Raw genomic sequence first — 22,862 nt, forward strand, 5'->3', positions numbered from 1 at the left:
GCAAGGGACGATACACGGAGTTGCAAATTCGGATCCTCGTTCCGCGTTCTACGACTTCAAGAAACAAGAAAGACGATAAGCCGATGGAAATAAAGTAGCTAAAACAGCGAGGTAAACTAAGGTGCGATTCTCGAATCGTATTTTCAAGGATTGTCGAACTTGAATTTTCCTTACGCTTATCGTAGCGCAGATTTTTTTTTTTATCGAAACAAACGAGAAGCAGGTGTGGTAGATTTATAGAGCTACAGAGATTTCTAGAAGCATAGAAATTTCTAGAAACGCCAGAAATACACGTAGCGCGTACTCTTGAATCCGTAGACTGACTGACGTCACGGTTTCTGCTGCATTTTAGTACAATACGCGAGCAACGATGTGTTATTTATACGAAACCTGGCCAATTCTGTGTCAATTAAGGATCAGTCGGTAATTCGGTCCGACCTCTAATTCGGGATTGAATTAAATTTCATGGAACATGGCCCCCTATCGATCGGCCCGGTTCGAGATCCTATTGTGTCGGTTTTCTCTTCTTCTGCCCTTTTTAAAAGTTCGTCGGGACGTCGTATTATGCGCGGATTTCCAGTTATTTCCGGCGAATCCGGCCGGGATTTAAGAATACACCCGGCTGAATCAATAAATGGCCCAGTTGATAAGACGGCTTCCGTCAGAAGATACAATAAAACCGCGGCTCTTCCGCCTCTTCTCGTCTCCCCCGTGCCGAAATATAACGAAATCCGGCGAGATCGAATCCCGAACAAGCCAGTTTTTCTTATTGGCTTCTCCAAACCTCTATTTCTGTCGCTCTAGTTGCATATCTATTTACACGTTTATTTATCTAATCAATTCTTTTATCCAGCCTCGACACACTAATTATTATTATTACTATCGTAGTTGTTCTTGTCGTTGTTCTTGTTGTTGTTCTTGTCGCTGTTCTTGTTGTTGTTGTTCTTGTCGTTCTTGTAAGTGTTCTTTTTGTTGTTCCTCTTGTCGTTATCCTTGTTGTCGTTCTTGTCGTTCTTCTTGTTGCTGTTCTTGTTGTTGTTCTTGTCTTTGTTCTTATTGTTGGTGTTTTTATCGTTCTTGTAATTGTTCTTTATGTTGTTCTTGATGTTGCTCTTGTCGTTATCCTTGTTGTCGTTCTTGTCGCTGTTCTTGTTGCTGTTCTTGTTGTTGTTCTTGTCGTTGTTGTTCTTATCGTTATTGTAATTGTTCTTGTCTTCGTTCTTGTCGTTGTTGTTCTTATCGTTCTTGTAATTGTTCTTTTTGTTGTTCCTTTTGTCGTTATCTTTGTTGCTGTTCTTGTTATTGTTCTTATCTTTATTGTTTTTGTTGTTCTTGTTGTTGTTCTTGTCGTTGTTGTTCTTATCGTTCTTGTAATTGTTCTTGTTGTTGCTCTTGTCGTTATCCTTGTTGTCGTTCTTGTTGTTGTTCTTGTCGTTGTTGTTCTTATCGTTCTTGTAATTGTTGTTTTTGTTGTTCTTGTCGTTGTTGTTCTTATCGTTCTTGTAATTGTTCTTTTTGTTGTTCTTGTTGTTGCTCTTGTCGTTATCCTTGTTGTCGTTCTTGTCGTTGTTCTTGTTGCCGTTCTTTTTGTTGTTCTTTTTGTTGTTCTTATTGTTGTTTTTGTTGTTGTACTTGTTGTTATTCTTGTTATTGTCCTTGTTCTAGTTCTTGTTGTTGTTCTTGTTGTTTAGGGCCATGGGCCAATAATGTACATAGTAATTGTAAATAATACATACATATAGTTACAAAATATAATATAATGCAATACATACATAATGATTACAAAAAGATATAATAATTACGTTATATTCAACGTTACGCGTACATGTATGCCAGGGTAGAATTAAAAAATAAAAGGGGAGCTGAAGAATTACTTGCCAGTTTGAAGCTTGCATTTAAACGAAATTGAAAAATCCGAATAGAAGCACAGAATATCGCCATAAGAAATGGCTCGTATTGTAATTCGACCCACGGTTAGTTGGAAAAGGTAACGTGCCTTACAAATAAAATAGTTTTCTGACTTTTTCTGTCTTGGCGGTACGTAAAATCCAATTTGCCTGAAATTTGGACGCTTCAGTTGGCCATTGCTAATTACTTGTAACAATTAACGTCAGATCGATCGTTGGCCTCAGCCAGGGCCGATTCTAATGCTCGTATTTGGTTTCCAATTTTAATTTTCAAACTCGATTTTCTCAAGAACGAAGCATCAAAGCGAACAAGTTTTATCCCACATTTTTGTCTTATTTTTCCACCAGCAATTACCTGGTGTTGCGACCAAGAAGATTCCCTAACACCGATAGAATAGAATCGCGTTGCTTCTCGAATAAACCAAATTTTCTAGATCTTCCTTGTGACCAGAAACTTTCGGTTAGTTTAGGTTTTAGTTTGCCTTCAGCAAGATTCCGCTTAGGTTTTCGATTCTCTTGGCCCTAGAGCCGCGAAGAACTTCTGCGCGCGTTTTCCAATGACGTTGTTGTCCCGAGAACTTATCGAAAAGCTCGGATCGCTGTTGGCTGAGGACAGAGAAGAGAAATGTACGAGTTTGAAGCTACGTTCTCGAAGCTAGGTTTTCAATGGGTGGCGTTCTCGAAAGCCACGACACAAAGTTCATCAGCAAACGTTGAGGAATCAGAAGCTTGCGAAATAATCGCGCCGCCAAGTTTTTCCCAAAAACTTGCATCGTCTCGCATTTTCTGCGCACATGTTCGAGCAAAGTTTAAGGAACGTCTATGCGGAAGTTGATAGAGCGGAGGCGTTAAAGTTGAGAGGTCCATTTTTCGCCGCCCGAGACGTCGACGCGATGCTGCGCTGCTTTTCCAACTGTCGACGGAGAAACATCGTTCCGTTTGCCCTTGGCGACTTGTTCGTCCTCTTCTGCCCCGCAGCTCTTTCAAATGACATTTATTACAGCGATCCATGGTATTTGAAAACTGGCGGAAAAATTGGTTACAGAGGGTAATGTTCGAGGAATAATGTTTTCGAAAGGAAGAAAGAAAATTGTTTCGTTGGATTTTCACGAGTCCGTTGGAACGACGCGAAATTATTAATCAACCAAGAAATAAATATACAATTGTATAATTTCTGACAATTTCATGGGATTTTATATTAATATAAAACATAATTATTCGACCGAATGTTGGTAAATATTTATCGTTTGTCTGAATTAACTTGTAGTGTATAGCTAACTACTGGATTTTACGATTGCTTATTACGAATATAATGCATAATTATTCAACCGAATGTTGATAAATATTTATCGTCTGTCTGAAGTAACTTGTAGCGTACTGCTGAATTTTGAAATTGTTAAATATGTTCCTCTCTTGTTTAAAGTCTGCAAGAAGAGACGAATTGTAGTTTTAGAAACGAATTGTAAAAAGTTACTGTTTCAAACCTTATTTCGACAGACCGCTACATGTTACAACGTTTTACTGCTACTACTATTACATTTTCCTATATTTTGTAATAAATATTTGTCTTCTAAAAAAAAAAAAAAAAAAAAATAAAAATATTCTGTCACCGATATAACAATAAATCTGTGTACACATCTAGGTCAGAGAGACAATCGAACTTGATTTCTGTTGTTAGATTGCCGTCACATTACGTTGGAAAGGGAAACGAGCTCCGAAGGAGGGAAGCTGCGAACATGGCGTTGTCATAATGACAGTCGTTTTTGTTCGGTAAACGTCGTTAATTTTAACGATCCTTAAAATTACAAAGGCAACAGTGGAAGGACAGGCCGGGGTGGGGCCGAAGATCGACCAAAGGGAAGCCCAGGGGCGAGCATAATGACACGACGATCGATAATGCTCAACGGAACTCGATGGACGCCAGGAATTTCGTTACGCTGCTTTAATAAACGCCGTCGAACGACATTTCTTAATTAACTTGGCCGCGTTTCACCGCACGCCGCGTTAAAATCCTGCTGCTACCCTTTATTCCTCTGCGAGACGAGCTATTCGAACGAACAGTTTTCTTCCTTTTTTCCTCCTTTCTAAAATTATTCGAGATAAATAAGAAGCAGCTAAGAGCTTCTAAGAATCTAGGAGATTCGATATTCCTCGAGAAATTTACGATTGTTAACCGCCACTCGCTTATCGTTGATCTTTACTACTTCGTACCTCTATAAAACTACTTTTTAATATCTTGAAAAAATCTTTCGCGACGGATCAAGACCTGTACGAATGAACAGAACGAGCTGTTCGTCGAATAATTCGTGACTTTCGATCCTGGCTGATTTATCGTTGATCTTTACCACTTGCTACTCGTCCTCGTCTGACCAATTACTGACATATTCCGTTTGGACGTGTGGATCTTTAATCGATTCGTTACAGGTGGCTTGAGAAACAGTTGTTACGCGTAATAGGGTTCAATTCGTAAGAAACGAAGCTTATTTGTTTGAAAGACAGTCGACGAAAAAGCGGCGTTTGGTACGGTGATAACCAGGCCAGTCAATGTTCACACGATGCAAGCAGCTTTCCGCGGGATTTCTTTTCATGGCACGATTCCTCTTCGGCGCTGTCAATAGCCACGCAACCATTGGATAGTCCGATTCGTTCCTTTCAGGCGCGCTTTTACCGCGGCCAATGAATGGCCCCGCGAGAAATCGTGAAGCGCGATCCGGCTCGGTCGATAACGAAGTTTAGCGAGAAAAACCAGCGTGTGAAAAGATTCCCGGCGGAGTCGGAAGGGTCACGGGTTGAAAGGAGTCTTTCAGAAGCCACGAGCCTCGTTTCCATTAATTCCTTCGGCTAATCGGCCACGCGATTCATCGCTTAACGAATCGGTCGGTTTATTTCCGGCTGCGATTATTTCTTCGACGTGTACAAATTATTCGACGAACGATTCGATTTTTTCAATACCCGGGTCGTTCCAAGTTACTTCTATAGAAACATAGACGTAGCTAGAGGATGCCCGGTCGATAAGGAAGGAAGTTTGGGATTTATGTCACGAGACACGTGCAGTGTGAGAAAATCAGCGTACTCTGATGGACGAAATGTGTTTCGATCTCGCGGCGGAAGCGTTTCAGATATTTATACACGTGTTCTCTCCAGCGACGTGCATTTCCTCCCATTTCTTTTCCGCCCTAGCGTTAACCCGTTTCTGACCCACTTCCCGGCTTTGAACTTGTTTCGTCCCGGCCCCGAAGGGGAACTTACGACTTCTTTCCAGCGTCTCCTCTCTCCGAGTCATCTTTAATTTTTTCCCCCGTTTGTCCACCCTCGGCTGCCGGATGAACCGAAAACGCGGAGAACATGTTCCTGCCGGTTTTATTGCTCCTCCGGCGAGTAAACTTATCCGAGGGAAATTCGAGAACGGATGAAAACCGAAAGGAAGAAGAAGGGGCGACCGGATGTTCTTTTGTAGTCTTGCCCTTCTAATCAAGATCGAGCCAGCCAGCTGGATCTGAACCCTTTAGGAGACCATAGACCGACCAATTAACTTGGTAACCGTGCCATTCCTGGGAGAAAGAGATGGTATTAAGGATCGAATGGAAAGGATGAAAGTTTCCGGGAAAACGCGCCTGGAATAAGGCCACGGAAGAGAGACACAGAGAGAGGGAGAGAGAGAGGCTGAAAACGAACGCGAGTTAAAGGAGGCTGCTTTAACTGGCTGGCGAAACCGTTATTAAGATTACGGTGGGCGCGCATGAGTAATGACATCCTCCTTTGCTTCCACCAACGCTCCCTGATAAATTACCTCCTCCGCTAATTACTTGGGCCTCGGCATTCCACTTACAAGCATTTCACGTCCCAGTTAGTCGGCGGCGAGAAACCTCCCAGGATCCAGCCTCTATATGAAAGTGAAACACCCTGGAGCTTCGGCGGTTTTTTATGGGATGGCCGCCTTTCAATTTCGTTTACTGGCTGTACATGAATTTTAGAAGAGACAAGGAGGTAGTAAAATGCGGCATAGTTAATTCTACGGCTTCAGGCTAAATTTGGATTAGATCGCACCTGGACCTGGTTCGTGATAGGCTCTCCATTACGTGTACTCTCCATCTTTTATTGCTTATTCCTTCAGTTTGCAGTTAGGCTAAGGTTTGAGTCGGACTACGTTCAAGTTAAAACTCAGTTGGGCCTGGTACTTAATTCCCTGGAACCATAGAGTTTTAGGGTTTTGTACCAGTTAAGCTTCAGCCAGATCCGCGTCAGTTAGACTCTGGTACTCTTTCTGTTATCTTGGAACGAGGCTTGCTTTTGCTTCAAACCGAGCCACAATTACACCTATTCCTCTGCCAACCTTAGAATTACGTTTAAGTTTCGCCCTCACTTGGTTCTCATCCCAAGTTGGATCTATCGTTCATTCTTTTCCCAATCTCAGGATACAGTCCTACTGGAATTTCACTTGAAATTAAGTCTCAGTTAGGTCTAACCTTCATCACTAAGGTGAATTTGCATTTGAATTTCGTTTGAATCTCGTCTTTCACTCTAGATCCAAGTTAGGCCTAAGATCTTGCATCTTACTCGATCATAGGTTGGCAACTTGATTCGATGAAACCTGCAGCTTCCATTTATTTCTTCCTAGAGCTCGCAGCTTGTCTGTTTCCAAGTGTCTCAGAAGAACTCGTAAATGTGGCCCGTTCTACCATCCATAAATTGTGGGTCCCTAATGTCCTCTCGAGCTAAAGAGGCGATGAAAGTTCAAGAGTCTTCACGACTTTCGCTTATATGCCTTGTTTTATAACTTCAGCGCGGGAATATATATCGAGAAATTTCGTGATAAACTCGAGACCAGATAGGATGGAGCGGCCCGTGGAACAGCTTAACCACGTGGAACGAAGAAATTACGGTGTCTTACGGTGACGGAGTCGCGAGGCACACGGCAAGAATCTAATAACCTGGAAGGATCCTAGAATCGTCGTGGGTTTCTCTCTTTGAGAGCCTCAATTATTGATTTATACCACTGCGGGGTAGGATAAAACGCAGCGATAAAGTCGACAAAGTCTCGGATCTGAAAGGCTAGCCTTTCCTAATATCTGGTCGACCTTCGTTCCAGTATAACACCGCCTCTTAAAAGCTCGTCTTCGATACTATTCACTCTAATGGCGTCGCTTTTTGTAGAGGAGCATTCGCATGGAAAGAAAATGAACACGATCAACTTCAACCGGGTAGATCGATAATGAAAAAAAAAAAAAAAAAGAAAGAGAAAAAAGGAAAAACGAAGTAAAGAATTAAAAGGAAGAAAAACGAACGAAATTTGCCGAACATACATCGGCAACGTTAGTGCAGTTATAATTTACGTCGAGTAGCTATTATTAGTCAATCATTCGTCGACGTTGCAGCTCGTTTTTCCCTGCCACCCACCGTACCGTGTAAAGGTGGGAAAAAGGTAAAAGCAAATCCTGGCGAATTTTTCATAATTTCCTCGTAATATGCAGCGATTATGATCCTCCGGTTATTATTATTCTTCTCGACAAATTTTAACGACTGCATATTTAAAATGTATTCCTCGTACGAAGTCCTGAATTTATTATAACGACTATGATCTTGTTAGTCCCGTCTAAGTCCCTAACTCTCGTACGTTGTACAAATTTCATCCAGTTTCGCTCTCATTTCACGGATCGTCGGTTTTTAACAATTAGTCGTGCGAGCAGTATTTGTCAATTAAAAATTTGTCAATCTACCATGAACTCCTATCCTGTACAGGCCTCGTCCAACGATCCTGATACAACTACGTCTGTACGTTATCAATCTGTCGAACAAATTTTAACATCCCTTTGTCCTTTAAATCGACTGGCCAACCTCGAACGTACCGCCACATCTTTCTCCCTCAGCAATTTAGATTCCAGCTTTTATACCACAACATTCGAACGTAATTTAGACATTTAAAATGTCGTATAGCGACTCGACTGTGAAAAATGCCTGACATACTCGAAACACTGAAAGCAATCAACGATTCGTCTTGGACAGGACGATAGGTATTATCCTGATCGTTGCAACGAACGACCAGAAAAGGGAAAAATCGCGAGCCGTGTTATCCTCAGTCGCCACGTGACTATCGTTCCGTGGAAATGTCAGACTATAACATAATAGTCCGCTATCGATCGGGCGCGTTTCACGTGACACGTTCCCGTAGTCTAGGCGCACGTGACGATAAAAAGCGCTACTTACTTGAGTGAAGAAGTAATAGTAGACCTTCATGCCGCGCTCCGCAAACAGTTGGGCAAAGTGGATCGACGGACAGATGAAGAAATAGTCGCCCACCACGTCTGCCACCATCTTCTGGTAGATGTAGCCGTTGTACGGGTCCTCCCAGTTGGTGTACTGCAACAGAAATAGTTTGTTCGTTAGTAACGATGATTCCTCGATTATTAACACTTTGCCGACCGCTAGCGGTTCAACAGCATACGCACGTTCTACCGGCAGCTCAGATTCTCCCTGGCGCCGGTTCTGTTTCTGTTTAGACTCTCCAATACCATTCTTTTCGTTCATCGCGAACGGCAAGTTTCTCAAATTGGTCTAAAATTGTGGGAGCTTACAAAGCAACGCAACCGAGCAAGGTACCTTAGTACTAAATGACAAATTACTGTTCAATTAATGAGAAAGATTATCGGCGACAAAAGGCCGGTTAATAGGCTCTCGGTAGGTAAAGTGATAAAAAGTTTTTTATATTTACATTCACGGAAATGCACATTTCTGTGTACACAAGTAACACACAACGAACAATTTACGAAGGGACAGTGAATTTTCTAATCTGCCATTTGGACAAAATTAATTATAGAAGCCAATGTTACAACAACTGGACAACGTAGCTTGAAGATATATCTCGGGTTCGATACCATGTCCATCCTCGACAAAATACATAAATATATATGTCGGGTTATCGTTAAGATCAGGGTTAGGGGCGTGTAACGAATCTTCACCGGAATTATTCATCGTTGTCACACAATCGAGGTAACGTTTATTAACACAAGTATGGATATTACAAGATTGGCAAGTGGCCGCGGTAATTAGACACCAATGACAACGACCTTAGGTTCGATAACGAATCCGCGGTCAACGGGATGACAGATGTACTTCGCTCCAAAGTCTAAGTCGGACTCGACTTACTTCTCGCGATACGAGCATTACTTGGCTAACTCTTTATTGAAACGTGGATTATTCACCGATCGTACAGACGCTAGATAACTGACTAACGAGACTGCAAGAAAGGGAATGACTTTCCGTCGCGATGACGCTGCAGAGGAAAACTCTGATGGGGTGTGTCTAAGGGCACGAGATCATCGGATTCGTCGAGGAAAGCGAGGGGAATGGACGTTGCTGTTAATTGGTTAATTTCTATGTTGGTGGTTAGAAAAGGATGCTAGTCGCTCTTGGGAGAAAGTTGCTAGCGGGAAGCGTCGTACGCGAGGAAAGCGGACTTCCCTATCTTCCCGTAGTAGGTGACAGATTTACGGACTGTTAGGATGAAGACCGTTTGTCAATTTGAAGGACCTTAGTTAATTAAATCCTAAGATTCATAGCGGGTCCTCAAGCTAGCTGAACATATACCGTGAACGATGCATCGACATCTAGCGATCATCTTGCCCGAAGAATAGGGTCTGTGTGTGGCGAGCCACGGGGCAGAGACCGTCGGAATGTTTACTGTTGGGTATCGGTACAACTATTTTTTTAAGCAGAGCTATGCAATTCTATACCTCTGTTAGGCAAAACGTTCGTCCCGTGACCGCGGCTACGTTTGGCGACTAGTTGTCGCCTCGAGCCCAAGCTCATTATGTCAAGTCTCGAACAATTGTGTTTGGGTTATTTTGTAAAGGCTACAGTATTGGGTGCTTTCCAAGGAATTCCAACGGGAGGAGGGGGCGGTGTCCTTTCACCTCCGACATATATATGTCACCCGTTGGAATTACTTGGAAAAACCTAAATAGCATTCACAGAATAACCCAGACACAGTCATTCGAAACTTGAGACAATGAGCTTAGGCTCGAGGCGACAACCGGTCGCCGAGCGTAGCCGCGGTCACGGGATGAACGTTCCACCTAACAGAAAAGTACCAATATTATGAGACACACGTTGTATTAACAATCAAACCCTGGGCAAGAGCAATGTCGCAGTTACGCGAGTCTGCCTAGCAACGGTAGCAGTTTGTTGGTATCCCAGGCCAACGTTAAACAAAGCTAACGCAATCGTAAGGAGAAGAAAGTTTTCATTACTCAATTATTCTTGTGATCTCCTTGGTGAGTGACACATCGTCTAGAGAGCAATATAAAGAGCGTCATAGCGAGCGATACTTTTGTGCATAGAAATTCTATTCTGAGTTTAATAAAGAGTGAGCCCGTGGACCGTGGATTCGCTATATCGAACCTAAGGTCATTGCCATTAGCGTCTAGTTACCGCGGTCACTGGTCGATCTTACTTCATCTGTATTCGTGTTAATAAACGTTATCTTGATTGTGAAACAACAATGAACAACCCAGGCGAAGATTATTTACACGCCCATAATCCAAGCTCAAACAACTCCGACATATATTAATGTGTATTAAATAATGTAATAAATAATGTATAAGTTTATTCGAATAAGTTATTCGATTAAATTTTTATTCAGATATATTCTTACAGCAATAATTTTTTAGTCGAGTAAATTATTTTGTTAGTCGGATATATAGTTGTTAGATGGGACGTTTATTCATTAGTGGAGAAAATATAACATGATTTTGTAGCTTTGATCGTCATTTGTTATTCGAATAAAATTTTACCCAATTAAAAGTGTTACAGCTACTAAATATCATAGAATCATAACGAGCACTGTATCTCGGTTATTTTATATATTTTTATAAAATCTCCGTATTCTATGTAGCTTTTCATTCTTGCATTTCTCAAAGTGTATACAAGTTAATAATCTAATTGCAAGATTCTTAATAAGACACTCAGGGACGATCAAGATTCGATTATTCTGTAAAATATTCAAACTAGTCTAGGTCCTAGGCTACCTAAAATTGTCCGATGTTTTCGAAGAATCGATGGAATATTACAAACTTTCCACCTGCAAACCTATTTTTACAATATTTACCTGATAATATAGCGTAACTTATATTTACCATACACGTGAGTCCATCTTTATCAAATTCAAAGCCCCGATGTTTTAAACAATTGAAAAATCCTGCCAACGTCTGTTCTGTCTTGAGACGATAATTTTGCAAAAATGTCTATTTTTCAAAGCTAAATAAGTAAGTAAATGCGGAAGCTAGCAGAAGAATAATCCCGTAGAATGGAAAGGAGAAACTTGTTCGCTCGATGATCGAGGAAGCAAAATTCGTTTATGGCAGTCAGTCTGAGCGGAAGGTTCGCGAAAGTGGCTGGAACAATTAACACAGTCTGAAACAATGGGTGTAGTTTATATTTTCAGGAAAGCGAGAGCAATAATCGGCCGAGTATCGATCGTCCTGGTGTTTATACTGCGGCAGTGTAACCGTGATAAATGGAGCTCGATAGGTGGAACCGTGAATTTCACTGCGCCGTAAAGAATCAGAAAATTGTTCGCCGTTTAAATGCGCGTTTGTGCTTTCAAGCTGCAGAAACACGAGCGAAAAGTATCGTCGTGTTCTGCTTATCGCAGCCTTTAAATTCTTCAACGGAGGCGTTAAGAGAGGAATAAAAAAAAGCGCGGAGGGTACACGGGATTTAATATCGGACCTGAATCCAGCTGGCATAATCCATTTGAAAAAAATTCCTCCAATTTGTCAGGTTCGTCCGTGTCTAAACAATTGGAACGAGTTCGTTCGGCGACAATACGAGCGACGAGTAATTTGCACAGCAGTTGCGGACCTTTCGAAGGGCAGAATTTCATCGCAGACCTGTTGCAGGGTGCATTCCGTAAAAGTGGGGACGGAAGCGCGTGTCAAGTTGAAGGCAGGCGATTATTCAAAGTTGTTCCGAGAACGACAGAGAAAGTTGGTCGTTCGCGTGAAAGCGGTGACCCCATCTGCCGAATGGATCGCGTTCCGGTGAACTTCCGGTCGAGTGACGATTATCGATTGAATTCGCGTGTGATAATACAAGCGAATCTGGCGAAAAGATTGTAGGCGAGCTCGTGCTCGTGACGCACTATGAATGATGAGAAGGTTTGATAAAACACAATATCGTGACAAATTTTTTGTTGCTGCACGACCGTCACGATAGGCAATGCAGAAAGTTTGGAAGAAAAAGGAAAGAGGAACTGTCGTTTCTATTTTGTCCAGCACCTGCTGCAGGATTTGCCAGTAAGGCTATCAAGCAGGCCTGTGCCTTAAACATCGGGATAGGAGAGATTATATTGGAAGTGTTTATGGAAACACGTAGTCAAACACGTGGAAACAGGTAGTCGAACCACTTGCGAGATATCATAGGAGTATCATAGCTCTCTGGCAAAGTAGCAAGCGTCCCTACATTGTTAAAGAAAACATTTGGTGCCTCGTTTTTCTTATGTTTCATTGGTGAAGATGAGATAAGCGAGACAACTGGCTCAAAATCTTAACGGTTTCATTAATTCCAATCAAATAGACAATAGACTCAGCCAGACATTCGAAGGTTCGTTTTTCTTATGTTTGATTAGAGGAGATGAGATAGGTGAGACAAATGGCTCAAAATCTTAACTGTTTCATTAATTTCGATCAAACAGACGTCAGACTGAGCCAGACATTTGGTGGCTCCTTCTAATGTTTCATTAGAGAAGATGAGATAGGTGAGACAAGTGGCTCAAAATCTTAACTATTTCATTGAGTCCAATCAAACTGACGCTAGACTGAGCCAGACATTTGATGGCTCCTTCTAATGTTTCATTAGAGAAGATGATATAGGTAGAACAATTGGCTCAAAATCTTAACGGTTTCATTAATTTCAATCAAATAGACAATAGAGTCAGCCAAACATTCGGAGGTTCGTTTTTCTTATGTTTGATTAGAGGAGATGAGATAAGTGAGACAAGTGGCTCAAAATCTTAACTGTTTCATTAATTCCGATCAAACAAACGTCAGACTGAGCCAGACATTTGGTGGCTCCTCCTCATGTTTCATTATAGAAGATGAGGTTGGTGAGACAAGTGGCTCAAAATCTTAACGGTTTCATTAATTTCAATCAAATAGACAATAGAGTCAGCCAAACATTCGGAGGTTCGTTCTTCTTATGTTTGATTAGAGGAGATGAGATAAGTGAGACAAGTGGCTCAAAATCTTAACTGTTTCATTAATTCCGATCAAACAGACGTCAGACTGAGCCAGACATTTGATGGCTCCTTCTAATGTTTCATTAGAGAAGATGATATAGGTAGAACAATTGGCTCAAAGTTTTGTCTATTTGATTAATTCCGATCAAACAAACGCTAGACTCAGTCAAACATTCGGAAGTTCGTTCTCCTTATGTTTCATTAGAGAAGATGAGTTAGGTGAGACAAGTTGCTCAAAATCTTAACTGTTTCATTAATTCCAATCAAATAGACGTTAGATTCATCCGAGCATTGCATGGTACTGGCGACAGCTGTCGGAAACTTTCTGAGACGTGGAAACCTATGACATTTCCCATATTAAACCCAATTGTATAAAATCCAAGAAGTAATCAGTAGTAGAAGCAGTCAGGTGGAAGACACGATCTGGGGCAGACAGCTCTTATTGCAACTTCTAGAAATTACGAAAAATCTACAAGAAGAGAATTTTCTTTTTTTTAAACTAATCATTTTTTCCACTCAAATACCTCGATATCTCTTTCTAGAGAATTAAAATATCCATCGAATAGAGTACAGAAAAGTGTATTGTTTCACTAAAAAGAAGAAAAATAGAAAACTTTCCATCGAGGTAAAACCTTTTTCGAAATTCGTAATATCGTGATCTGTAGTCGACTGGAAGCTGATACAATTTTCGTGCGAAACATATTTTCCTCCGACTATCGAAAGTGGCTGAAAAATTTGATTGTGTCTGGCTTTTAGACAACTCTGTGTACAATGCCCAGGAAAACTACACGATATATTAGAATAACACAAACGTTTCACGCTTTTGCCTAAAAACGACACGCGTTCTATACACTTCCTAGGTATTACAATATAAAACATCGACATTTTACGCATTGCTGGCAACATATACTCCGAACGAAGGGAATTACAAAGTAGCTTGAAGAAGTCTTTGGACGAAGGAAAAGTTTCCGTGTTTCGGAACTGCAACTGGAAACTCGCGAAGCACTTGCTACGGAACGACTATCGACCGGCATTTTCGTGAATAATGGAACACCGTTAATTGACGACCGCAGACTTAAGGAGAACGATATTGGGAGCAAGACGGTGGAACCCGGAGAGATTTCAAGAGCTTCCTAACGAATCGACACTGGAACAGAACCAACCAGTGGCGAAATCGGCGGATCCTTTTGCATTATCAAGGAAACCCTGGAGGACACATTCTGGTCGCTCTGTATGGACTCCACTTTGTTCGTGATCGGGATAGATGGGATCGAGTAAGTTGCAAATATAGATTCGAATCTGATTAGAAAATTTCCTCTGAGGAAAATGTAAAACGATACTCTCTCTCTGTTTTAGTAGATTATGTCCTAGTTAAATTAGTAGAAACTGTTCTTTTTAAATGGATCAAATCCACGAGTGACGATAATTAATTTGGGAAAAATTGTCTATGAAAAAGAAATGGCGAAAATAGAGAGGAAAATGGTAGAATAAAATGTAATTTAACCTGGTTTAAGGTCTCATTTTCAACGAAATAAAGGTTCGAACGTACGGTTATTCAACAAGTTTCGAATGTAATTTTCACGAGAACAAAGCGCCGTATAAACAAATTTCCATTCTACACTTTCGACTTATTTTTTCACGTGAAATTACTCCGTTCCGCTCGATATAGCTAGTTAGTTTGCAAAACTAACTAAATTTGCAAAAGCAGATTGTGCTCGCATAGGAACACACCCATCAGAAAAAAGTTTATTTAAATAATTGTTATAGCACCTTAAAGTCTATTTTTTTATTTTAACACATTTTATTTTAAACCCGCCAAAATTTTTAATTTCACATTTTTTTCTACCATTGTTTAGTTCACCCAGAAGAAAATATATAATAATTTAATCCTTTCTTGGTTTTCTGTTTCAGTCAAGAATTACGAGGTGGATCTTTCCCGCCGATCGAAGGCTACAGCGACAAGACGCCCATGAAATAGGCTTAGAAATCTGCTATAATTTTCCTTTTTACTTAAAAAACAATTTTGTTGTATTCGTTAAATATGTATAAAACCATAGCTGAAAATTCAATAACTTCGTTTCTTTCTTTCCCTTCTAAAAAAAAAAAAAAAATCACAAAAAAGCGCTGTTTTAGAACATTCCAATTCACGACACCCCGCCAATTCCAAATATCATTTCGCGAATGATTTGTACAACGTGTTGCGTGCGTCGTGTCGATCAGTTTCATGGCTTAATATTTTTATTAACGAGCTTGTTATATCGTTTCCGACGGATTATAAACTCGCAATCGTAGACAGGTCTGGAATTAACGGTTTTGCCGAAGACAGAGCCAGCAATATGACGGCGTTGTCTCGGAGTTCTGCTTCGCGATGCTTTAATCGAACTTGCAGCCGCGGCTATCTCCGCGGCAGGACTCGCGTAATTTGCGAGGCTGGTTCTTATCGAGGAAGAACGTGCTGGTGACAAATTGCTACGCTGCTGGAACGAGAGACTCGTTGATCGAACCGAGCCTGATAAATGAAGATACGTTTCAACTGGAACAATCTGTTGGCCTTCGAATGGAATTACTTTTGGTTTTATGGGCAACCTCTGGCCTCATCGCGCGTAGCAAAGTCGCGAAATCGATTCAGAAACGGGTCGACCCGATTTTTCTCCCCATTTCCCGTTAACAATCTATGTAACGGGTATTTTGCGCTTGTTAGTTCCTTTTACTTTTAAAGCCACGATATTTTTACCATCTGTTGTCCTTCTTTTTACTCTGCTATATCCTTCTCGATTGAACGAATTCGAATTTGAAACGAAATTTGGCGATAAAAAAGAAATATATATATATTCTCGAGGGATTTGCTATTCGAGAAAAGTGTATTTTATTTCACGACCAGATATAACGAGTGACAAATAAAAAAGATGAAGAAAGTAACCTAACGCATGCTGCAAAATTTTCAATGCCTTATCAAACAATCGGTACGCGTGGTAAATCTCGTTTCGTATTTTACGTAAATTTGTTGAATTTTAACAGCCACGCTGACCTTCTCCGTTTCTCTATGAAAACCTGCACCGGGTCGATATGGTCTGAAAAACCTTAATCCGACCCTGACAAATGGCCGTATAAAAAAAGAATATTGTTACAGGTATTCGACAGCTACACGGAACGTCGATTTATGTCGCAGAGAAAATGAAGAAGACGGTCACCGATGTTCGTTGATATCCGGGTTATTGATCAGACAGAAAGGTTCCCGGAAAACCAGCGAAAGTATTTCACATCGCGTATAATTAGTCGCTCGATGTACTATACGCGTGAAAGCCTTGTATGGTAGGTGGTTCGGACGTTACGAGTCAACGTAAAAGTCAAAGTGTTGGGGATTAAAACGCGTAAACCTCAGCGTCTGACCTCATAACCTCACCGTGCCTCTTTCAGGTGCTATATTCGCAACAAAGGTTGGAAATCGGAGCAGCGGAGGCGTGTTAGGGTTAGGTCTATTCACAGGTTTCATTAACGGGCGGGATAGCCGAAGCTGTGGTAATCGTTCGGAAAATGATAGTGGAGGCCCTGTTCATTTGCATCTGTTTTAATCGACACCGGAGCCGCCATATAGTTGGTATGGTAATTGAACGAGATTTCCCATTAAAATGTATGACCGGGCGACGCGAGCCAGGCTGTGATTTAAGGTTGGAAAAGAAAAAGGCACCAAGGAACGTATTACACCCGGTGGTTTTCTCAAAGGGAAACGCGTGCAGGATGTTTGCAGGATGGCCCGTAGTTCACAGAGGCTCTCTCCGTGGCAGGAAGAAACGTTGCAGTTACGCGGACCAACCGCGGCCACCAGCTAATTACACGCGAGTCCAGGTTGGTTCGTTGGTCTGCAGAACCTGGGGATGATAGAGAGCGAAGGCATTTCACCAGCTAGAGTTTCATTTCATTAAAGTTAGCTCGACCCGGCAAGCAATCTTTCAGCAATCAAAGTTGCGTCTAGACTCGTTCAGTCTGACTGGATACGCTTCTTTCCGCGTCGTGTCCAACTTCTTGCCTGATCGCTACAGCTGTGCTGTCAGAGTCGATACCGCGAAATCTGCAGATTCCAGGTGTTTTTGTCCAACTTACCAGTTACTAGCGTTAATAAATAGCGCTTCACGACGTTAACGAGTTTCCTAATGGAGCAAATTTCTAATTACGCGAGTATCTGGATTATACAAATTGGTTTCAGGCATCGTACACATAGCCAAAGTTGGGCAGTTCATTGTTTTCAAATCAATTCCAATACAAAAGTTCCTCCGTTTGGGATTTGCATTAGAAACCATAAGAGGATGGTCCTTGGTCTTCGTGTTGGCAAAGTATTTGGATTATGCAAGTTGCTTTCGGATACCAAATGAAATGTCTGCAAAGTTCGATTCTATTTCTACCAACTACAGAACCGTACAACTATACAACTTTAATTTCAACCACGGAATTTTGTATCGTATATCATGTACACGTTTAAGATTCTTAAGATTCTGTAGAGTCTCTATGAAAATTACTGTCTGTCAATAAGTATGTATTGGTATACATGATCTGAAAGAAAACAGAGGAAGAATTAATGGCAACGTTAGAACGTTCATGCCTCCACTAGGTCAAACAGCAGTTGGAGGTTCAAGTTCAGAATCTGAATCACAAAGTTATCTTATCTAAATGGACTCAGTAGGTTTCTAAAATTGCTGCTGACTAATAAGCATATTTCTATGTGTTCACATGAGATTTAAGAGAAAATAGAGGAAGAATTAATGGCACTGTGAAACGTTCATGCCTTCGCTAGATCAAATTACAGTTGGAGGTTCAAGTTCAGAATTTAAATCACAAAGTTATCTTATCTAAATGGACTCAGTAGGCTGTTAAAATTGCTGCTGACTAATAAACAAATTTCTATGTGCTCATATGAGATTCAAGAGAAAATAGAGGAAGAATTAATGGCACTGTGAAAGTGTTCATGCCTGCGCTAGATCAAATTACAGTCGAAGGTTCAATCTTATAATTTGAATTTCAAAGTTATCTTATCTAAATGGACTCAGTAAGCTGCTAAAATTGCTGCTGACTAATAAACAAATTTCTATGTGCTCATATGAGATTTAAGAGAAAATAGAGGAAGAATTAATGGCACTGTGAAAGTGTTCATGTCTGCGATAGATCAAATTACAGTTGGAGGTTCAAGTTCAGAATCTGAATCACAAAGTTATTTTATCTGCATAGATTCAGTAGGCTGCTAAAATTGCTGCAGGTTAATAAGCATATTTCTATGTGTTCACATGAGATTCAAGAGAAAATAGAGGAAGTATTAATGACACTATGAAACGTTCATGCCTGCGCTAGATCAAATTACAGTCGAAGGTACAATCTTATAATTTGAATTTCAAAGTTATCTTATCTAAATGGACTCAGTAAGCTGCTAAAATTGCTGCTGACTAATAAACAAATTTCTATGTGCTCATATGAGATTCAAGAGAAAATAGAGGAAGAATTAATGGCACTATGAAATGTTCATGCCTGCGCTAGATCAAATTACAGTTGGAGGTTCAAGTTCAGAATCTGAATCACAAAGTTATCTTATCTAAATGGACTCAGTAGGCTGTTAAAATTGCTGCTGACTAATAAACAAATTTCTATGTGTTCATATGAGATTCAAGAGAAAATAGAGGAAGAATTAATGGCACTGTGAAAGTGTTCATGTTTGCGATAGATCAAATTACAGTTGGAGGTTCAAGTTCAGAATTTAAATCACAAAGTTATCTTATCTAAATGGACTCAGTAGGCTGCTAAAATTGCTGCTGACTAATAAACAAATTTCTATGTGCTCATATGAGATTCAAGAGAAAATAGAGGAAGAATTAATGGCACTGTGAAAGTGTTCATGCCTGCGCTAGATCAAGTTACAGTTGGAGGTTCAAGTTCAGAATCTGAATCACAAAGTTATTTTATCTGCATAGATTCAGTAGGCTGCTAAAATTGCTGCAGGTTAATAAGCATATTTCTATGTGTTCACATGAGATTCAAGAGAAAATAGAGGAAAAATTAATGACACTGTGAAACGTTCATGCCTTCGCTAGATCAAATTACAGTTGGAGGTTCAAGTTCAGAATTTAAATCACAAAGTTATCTTATCTAAATGGACTCAGCAAGCTGCTAAAATTGCTGCAGATTAATAAGCATATTTCTAAGTGTTCGCATAAGATTCAAGAGAAAATAGAAATTGAATTAATGGCACTGTGAAAACGTTCATCCCTGCACTACGTCAAATCGCAGTTGGACGTTCGAGTGGATTGTTCCTATAGAAGAAATCTGTACACGTCTAAATAAAAATCCTGCGGGGGCGTAGGCTGGCGCGATTTAAAGGGTAATCGTTTATTGAGATCTTGAAGAGCAACGTGTTGGCGTTGAGTAGCGAATGGTATGACGGTATAACGAGCGATATGCGTGTTAGTGAGAAGCCGTATGAGCGTGGGACTAGAGTGGCTAGAGAGAGAAGTAGCCTGGTGTCGTTTGGCGAAAGGTCGGTGCTCGTGACAAATCGAAATCACAGAATGGAACCGGCCGCACGAATTAATGGACAGAACTGGCGTGTTCCGAAATTGCCCTGTCTCTACAATAAGACGACGATAAATTTTTAACGAGGCCCTCCATTTAATGAATTGAATGAAATATCGCTATACAGGTCGTCGCAAAATATTTCACCATCCCAAAAGCACAGAAACCGACCGATCCCGCTTTTTGTCAATTTCTTCAACTCATCAACGACCGATCATCGTCCAAGCACCTGCAAACCACCTACTTCCATAAGCTTACTTCTCACTCATTGCGAGAGAACGTCACAAATAATAGCAAATTCGAAGGTTTTGGAAGACCGTGTAACATCGTTGCTTTCCTCTCTTCGTTTACTTTTCAACTTGCGCAGAATGGAGATTCATTTGTACCTTTTGACCGATACTATCTTCATCGGCAAGATTCCATCGACAACAGACTTCGTTGACATCATACTTCACTTACGCTACATTTCACCGACGACACGATTCTCACCGACGATAAAAATCGATCGACACAGCGTTTAACCAACCGTTACAGGATCGTATCAAGCGTCTGCAACGATCGACAAGATCTACATATAAACGTAGATACGTACGCTCGCTTTTTCACAGGAATAAACCTGTTCCGAGCCAATACCGATCTACTTGTGAGCAAATTCCAAGAAAAATGTCTCTGCCGAAAATCACACCTGCCATTTCGATTGCTATTGGTTTGGATTAGATTTCAGCAAGCACCTGCTGTCAATGTTGCAGACACAGGCAAAGGATAAAACGTAAGCTGATACAACACGCTGGAAACCGTACTCTGCCCCAGCTTCATATAAACTGAATATAAAATGAACGATCACCTGTGTGTCGATCGTTGTTGCCAAAACTCTAGTCGACGAAGTGTGGCATCCGCTGTGGATGAAATCCTGTGGGTGCAAACAGCGTCAATGGCAGTAACAATGAAGTAAATGGCTGATTTTATAGGGTCGATCCTGGACCTTGAGGCGATGCAACATATTCGTTTACAAGCACGTGCTTCGAGTTTCACTTTTCAAGTTGTCAACTTCCACTCACGCTTCATGTTACTTCGCAAATTGACGCGAAAATGCATATTTTGTCACAGTCTGTACACACAGGAGGTGAAAACTTGTTTGGGAATGATAATAATTGGCAGAAGGTCAAAAATTGACGAACCACCACTCTTGTCACGAGCTCATCGATCATTACGACAGACCATTAAGCAAGCAGACTAACAGGAAGCAAGTAGACCCGCCTCTGTTTGACGATCACTCGGTCAACCGTCTATTTGCGACTACTGTTGAATTTTAGATTAGTATTAAAAGGGTGGAGGGGCGTTACGGGGGTGGGAAATTAATTCGCGTTGAAGACCGTGGCGCTGTGATTAAGGGAATTCCTAATTTCGTGATAACTCTCTTCATGTTTCTTCGAAAGCTCGTTAGCGGCGTTGCATTGGAAACGCACAGCCAGTTTATTCGATTCGACGAAGGCTTTGAAGGCGGCTTCTCGCTCGAGTAATTGGAAATAATTCGATTCTTGAATTTTTTAGCAAACGGTTGCCGGAAGTCCTTTAATTTCAGCCTCCTGGTGTTTAATTATCTAAGCCAACTCTCATCTCCAGCGTTTGAAAGCTTCCGCGGTTTCGCCTCTCCATTTCTCTTCGCTTATTTATTTATTTATTTATTTATTGACGGGATACAGCCGTTAGTATAAAAAGTATACGAATAGAAAATAGTCTGTAAAATAGTAGAGTGCGCTGGGGACTAATGTTTCAGTAAGTGGGGCAGAAACTGACGAAATAGATCGCAGGATGAACGAGCGTAATGGGCACGTGTTATCATTTCATTTGGTACGAGCGTACGACGCTCGATGATAATCAATTCGCAATGGGCGAAGATTTCTTGTGGACGAAAAATATCGGTTTTTAGCGTGTAATGTAGTATAGAATTTTAGAGCAATTTCCATTTGTAAATAATTAATAATAGCGTTAAAAAGTGGTATAAATATATATAAAACGATGTAAGTGCCATTAAGCGATAGACATAATCGAACACGTGGACGTTGAACGTCACCAATTTTATAACAAATCTTGTTCGGAGCATTGTAAAATATACCTTTTGCAATAAGAGTGAAAGGAATATCTTGAAAAAATATATTTCTTGTTTTTTTATTGTACAAGTTACCTGAGGACAAAACAAAGGATTGGTACTTGCTCGCGAATCGAAGAGAATGGCACATTCAAACTAAGAGGTGGCCCATACAGGCTTTTCGACAAACACAATTCTTTTAAAAAAAGTAGAATATTTTGCCATACATTTGGATCATCGTACGCTTCAGAGACCCCAACACAATCAAAATGAATGAAATTTCAGAAATAATTTCAAGCTGGTCAGAGAAGTTCCTTTCTCGCTCTTAAAAAATTCCATGTCTGTCACTTACAGCCAAATATCGTCTACGAGATGTATTGGGTTGACAACTAAGTGATTGCGGATTTTTTCATTAGGTGGTATGACAAAATCCGCGATCACTTAGTTGCCAACGCGATATACAATTCCGAATGACGTGTGTTTTCGAACGAGGCGTTAAGTTTCAATTTTTCTATAACGTTCGACCAGGTGATTAAGTCATCAAGTGTCTCGTGAACGAGCAAAACACCAAATACTTCTCTCCTGTTCCCTAAAGTTGCCAAGTTAACGCTGAAGATAGCAAGTGTCAGGTTACTGGTTTCTTCCCTACACTTTCTCTTCTTTATATATTTTCGAGAAAAGTAGGCTTCTTGAGGAATCAAAGTAGGAAGAAACGCGCTTTGTTTCAACGCGAACCACTCGCTTTCCACGAGCTGAACACGATCGTTCAGAATAGTTTACTTCTGTTTGTTAACCGTTATTCCGACGAGTTTCTTAATGGCACGGTACTAGCATGCAACTTAGGAAAACACTTTGCTCGAATGGGACGACATGACATTGTGTTTCGACGATTTCCAATCCCAGACACGGCCTTTCAAATGGTAATGTTATACTACTTTTATCTTGTTTCTTACCGAACGACCGAGCGTCTCAGGATCTTCCTATTCTTTTTCTAATCAATTTTCCTGCCTCGTTTGATAATAATGTCATTTTCCTAGGCTTTATCAGGTTTCAAAGCCTTCAACCGTTTTCTTTGATTTTT

At 40.7% G+C, this 22,862-nt stretch overlaps 1 protein-coding gene across 1 annotated transcript in view; it reads right to left on the reverse strand.

Moving 5' to 3' along the window:
• Positions 1 to 22,862, reverse strand: part of Ache-2 (acetylcholinesterase 2) — a 162,068-nt gene that overhangs the window by 31,156 nt on the left and 108,050 nt on the right. The window contains exon 3 of the mRNA XM_072018701.1: positions 8,112 to 8,264. Coding sequence (XP_071874802.1) covers positions 8,112 to 8,264 — 153 coding nt within the window. The remainder of the gene's footprint in view (positions 1 to 8,111; positions 8,265 to 22,862) is intronic.

The sequence above is a fragment of the Bombus fervidus genome, chromosome 15 (genome assembly GCF_041682495.2).
Source record: "Bombus fervidus isolate BK054 chromosome 15, iyBomFerv1, whole genome shotgun sequence".
NCBI lineage: Eukaryota > Metazoa > Arthropoda > Insecta > Hymenoptera > Apidae > Bombus > Bombus fervidus.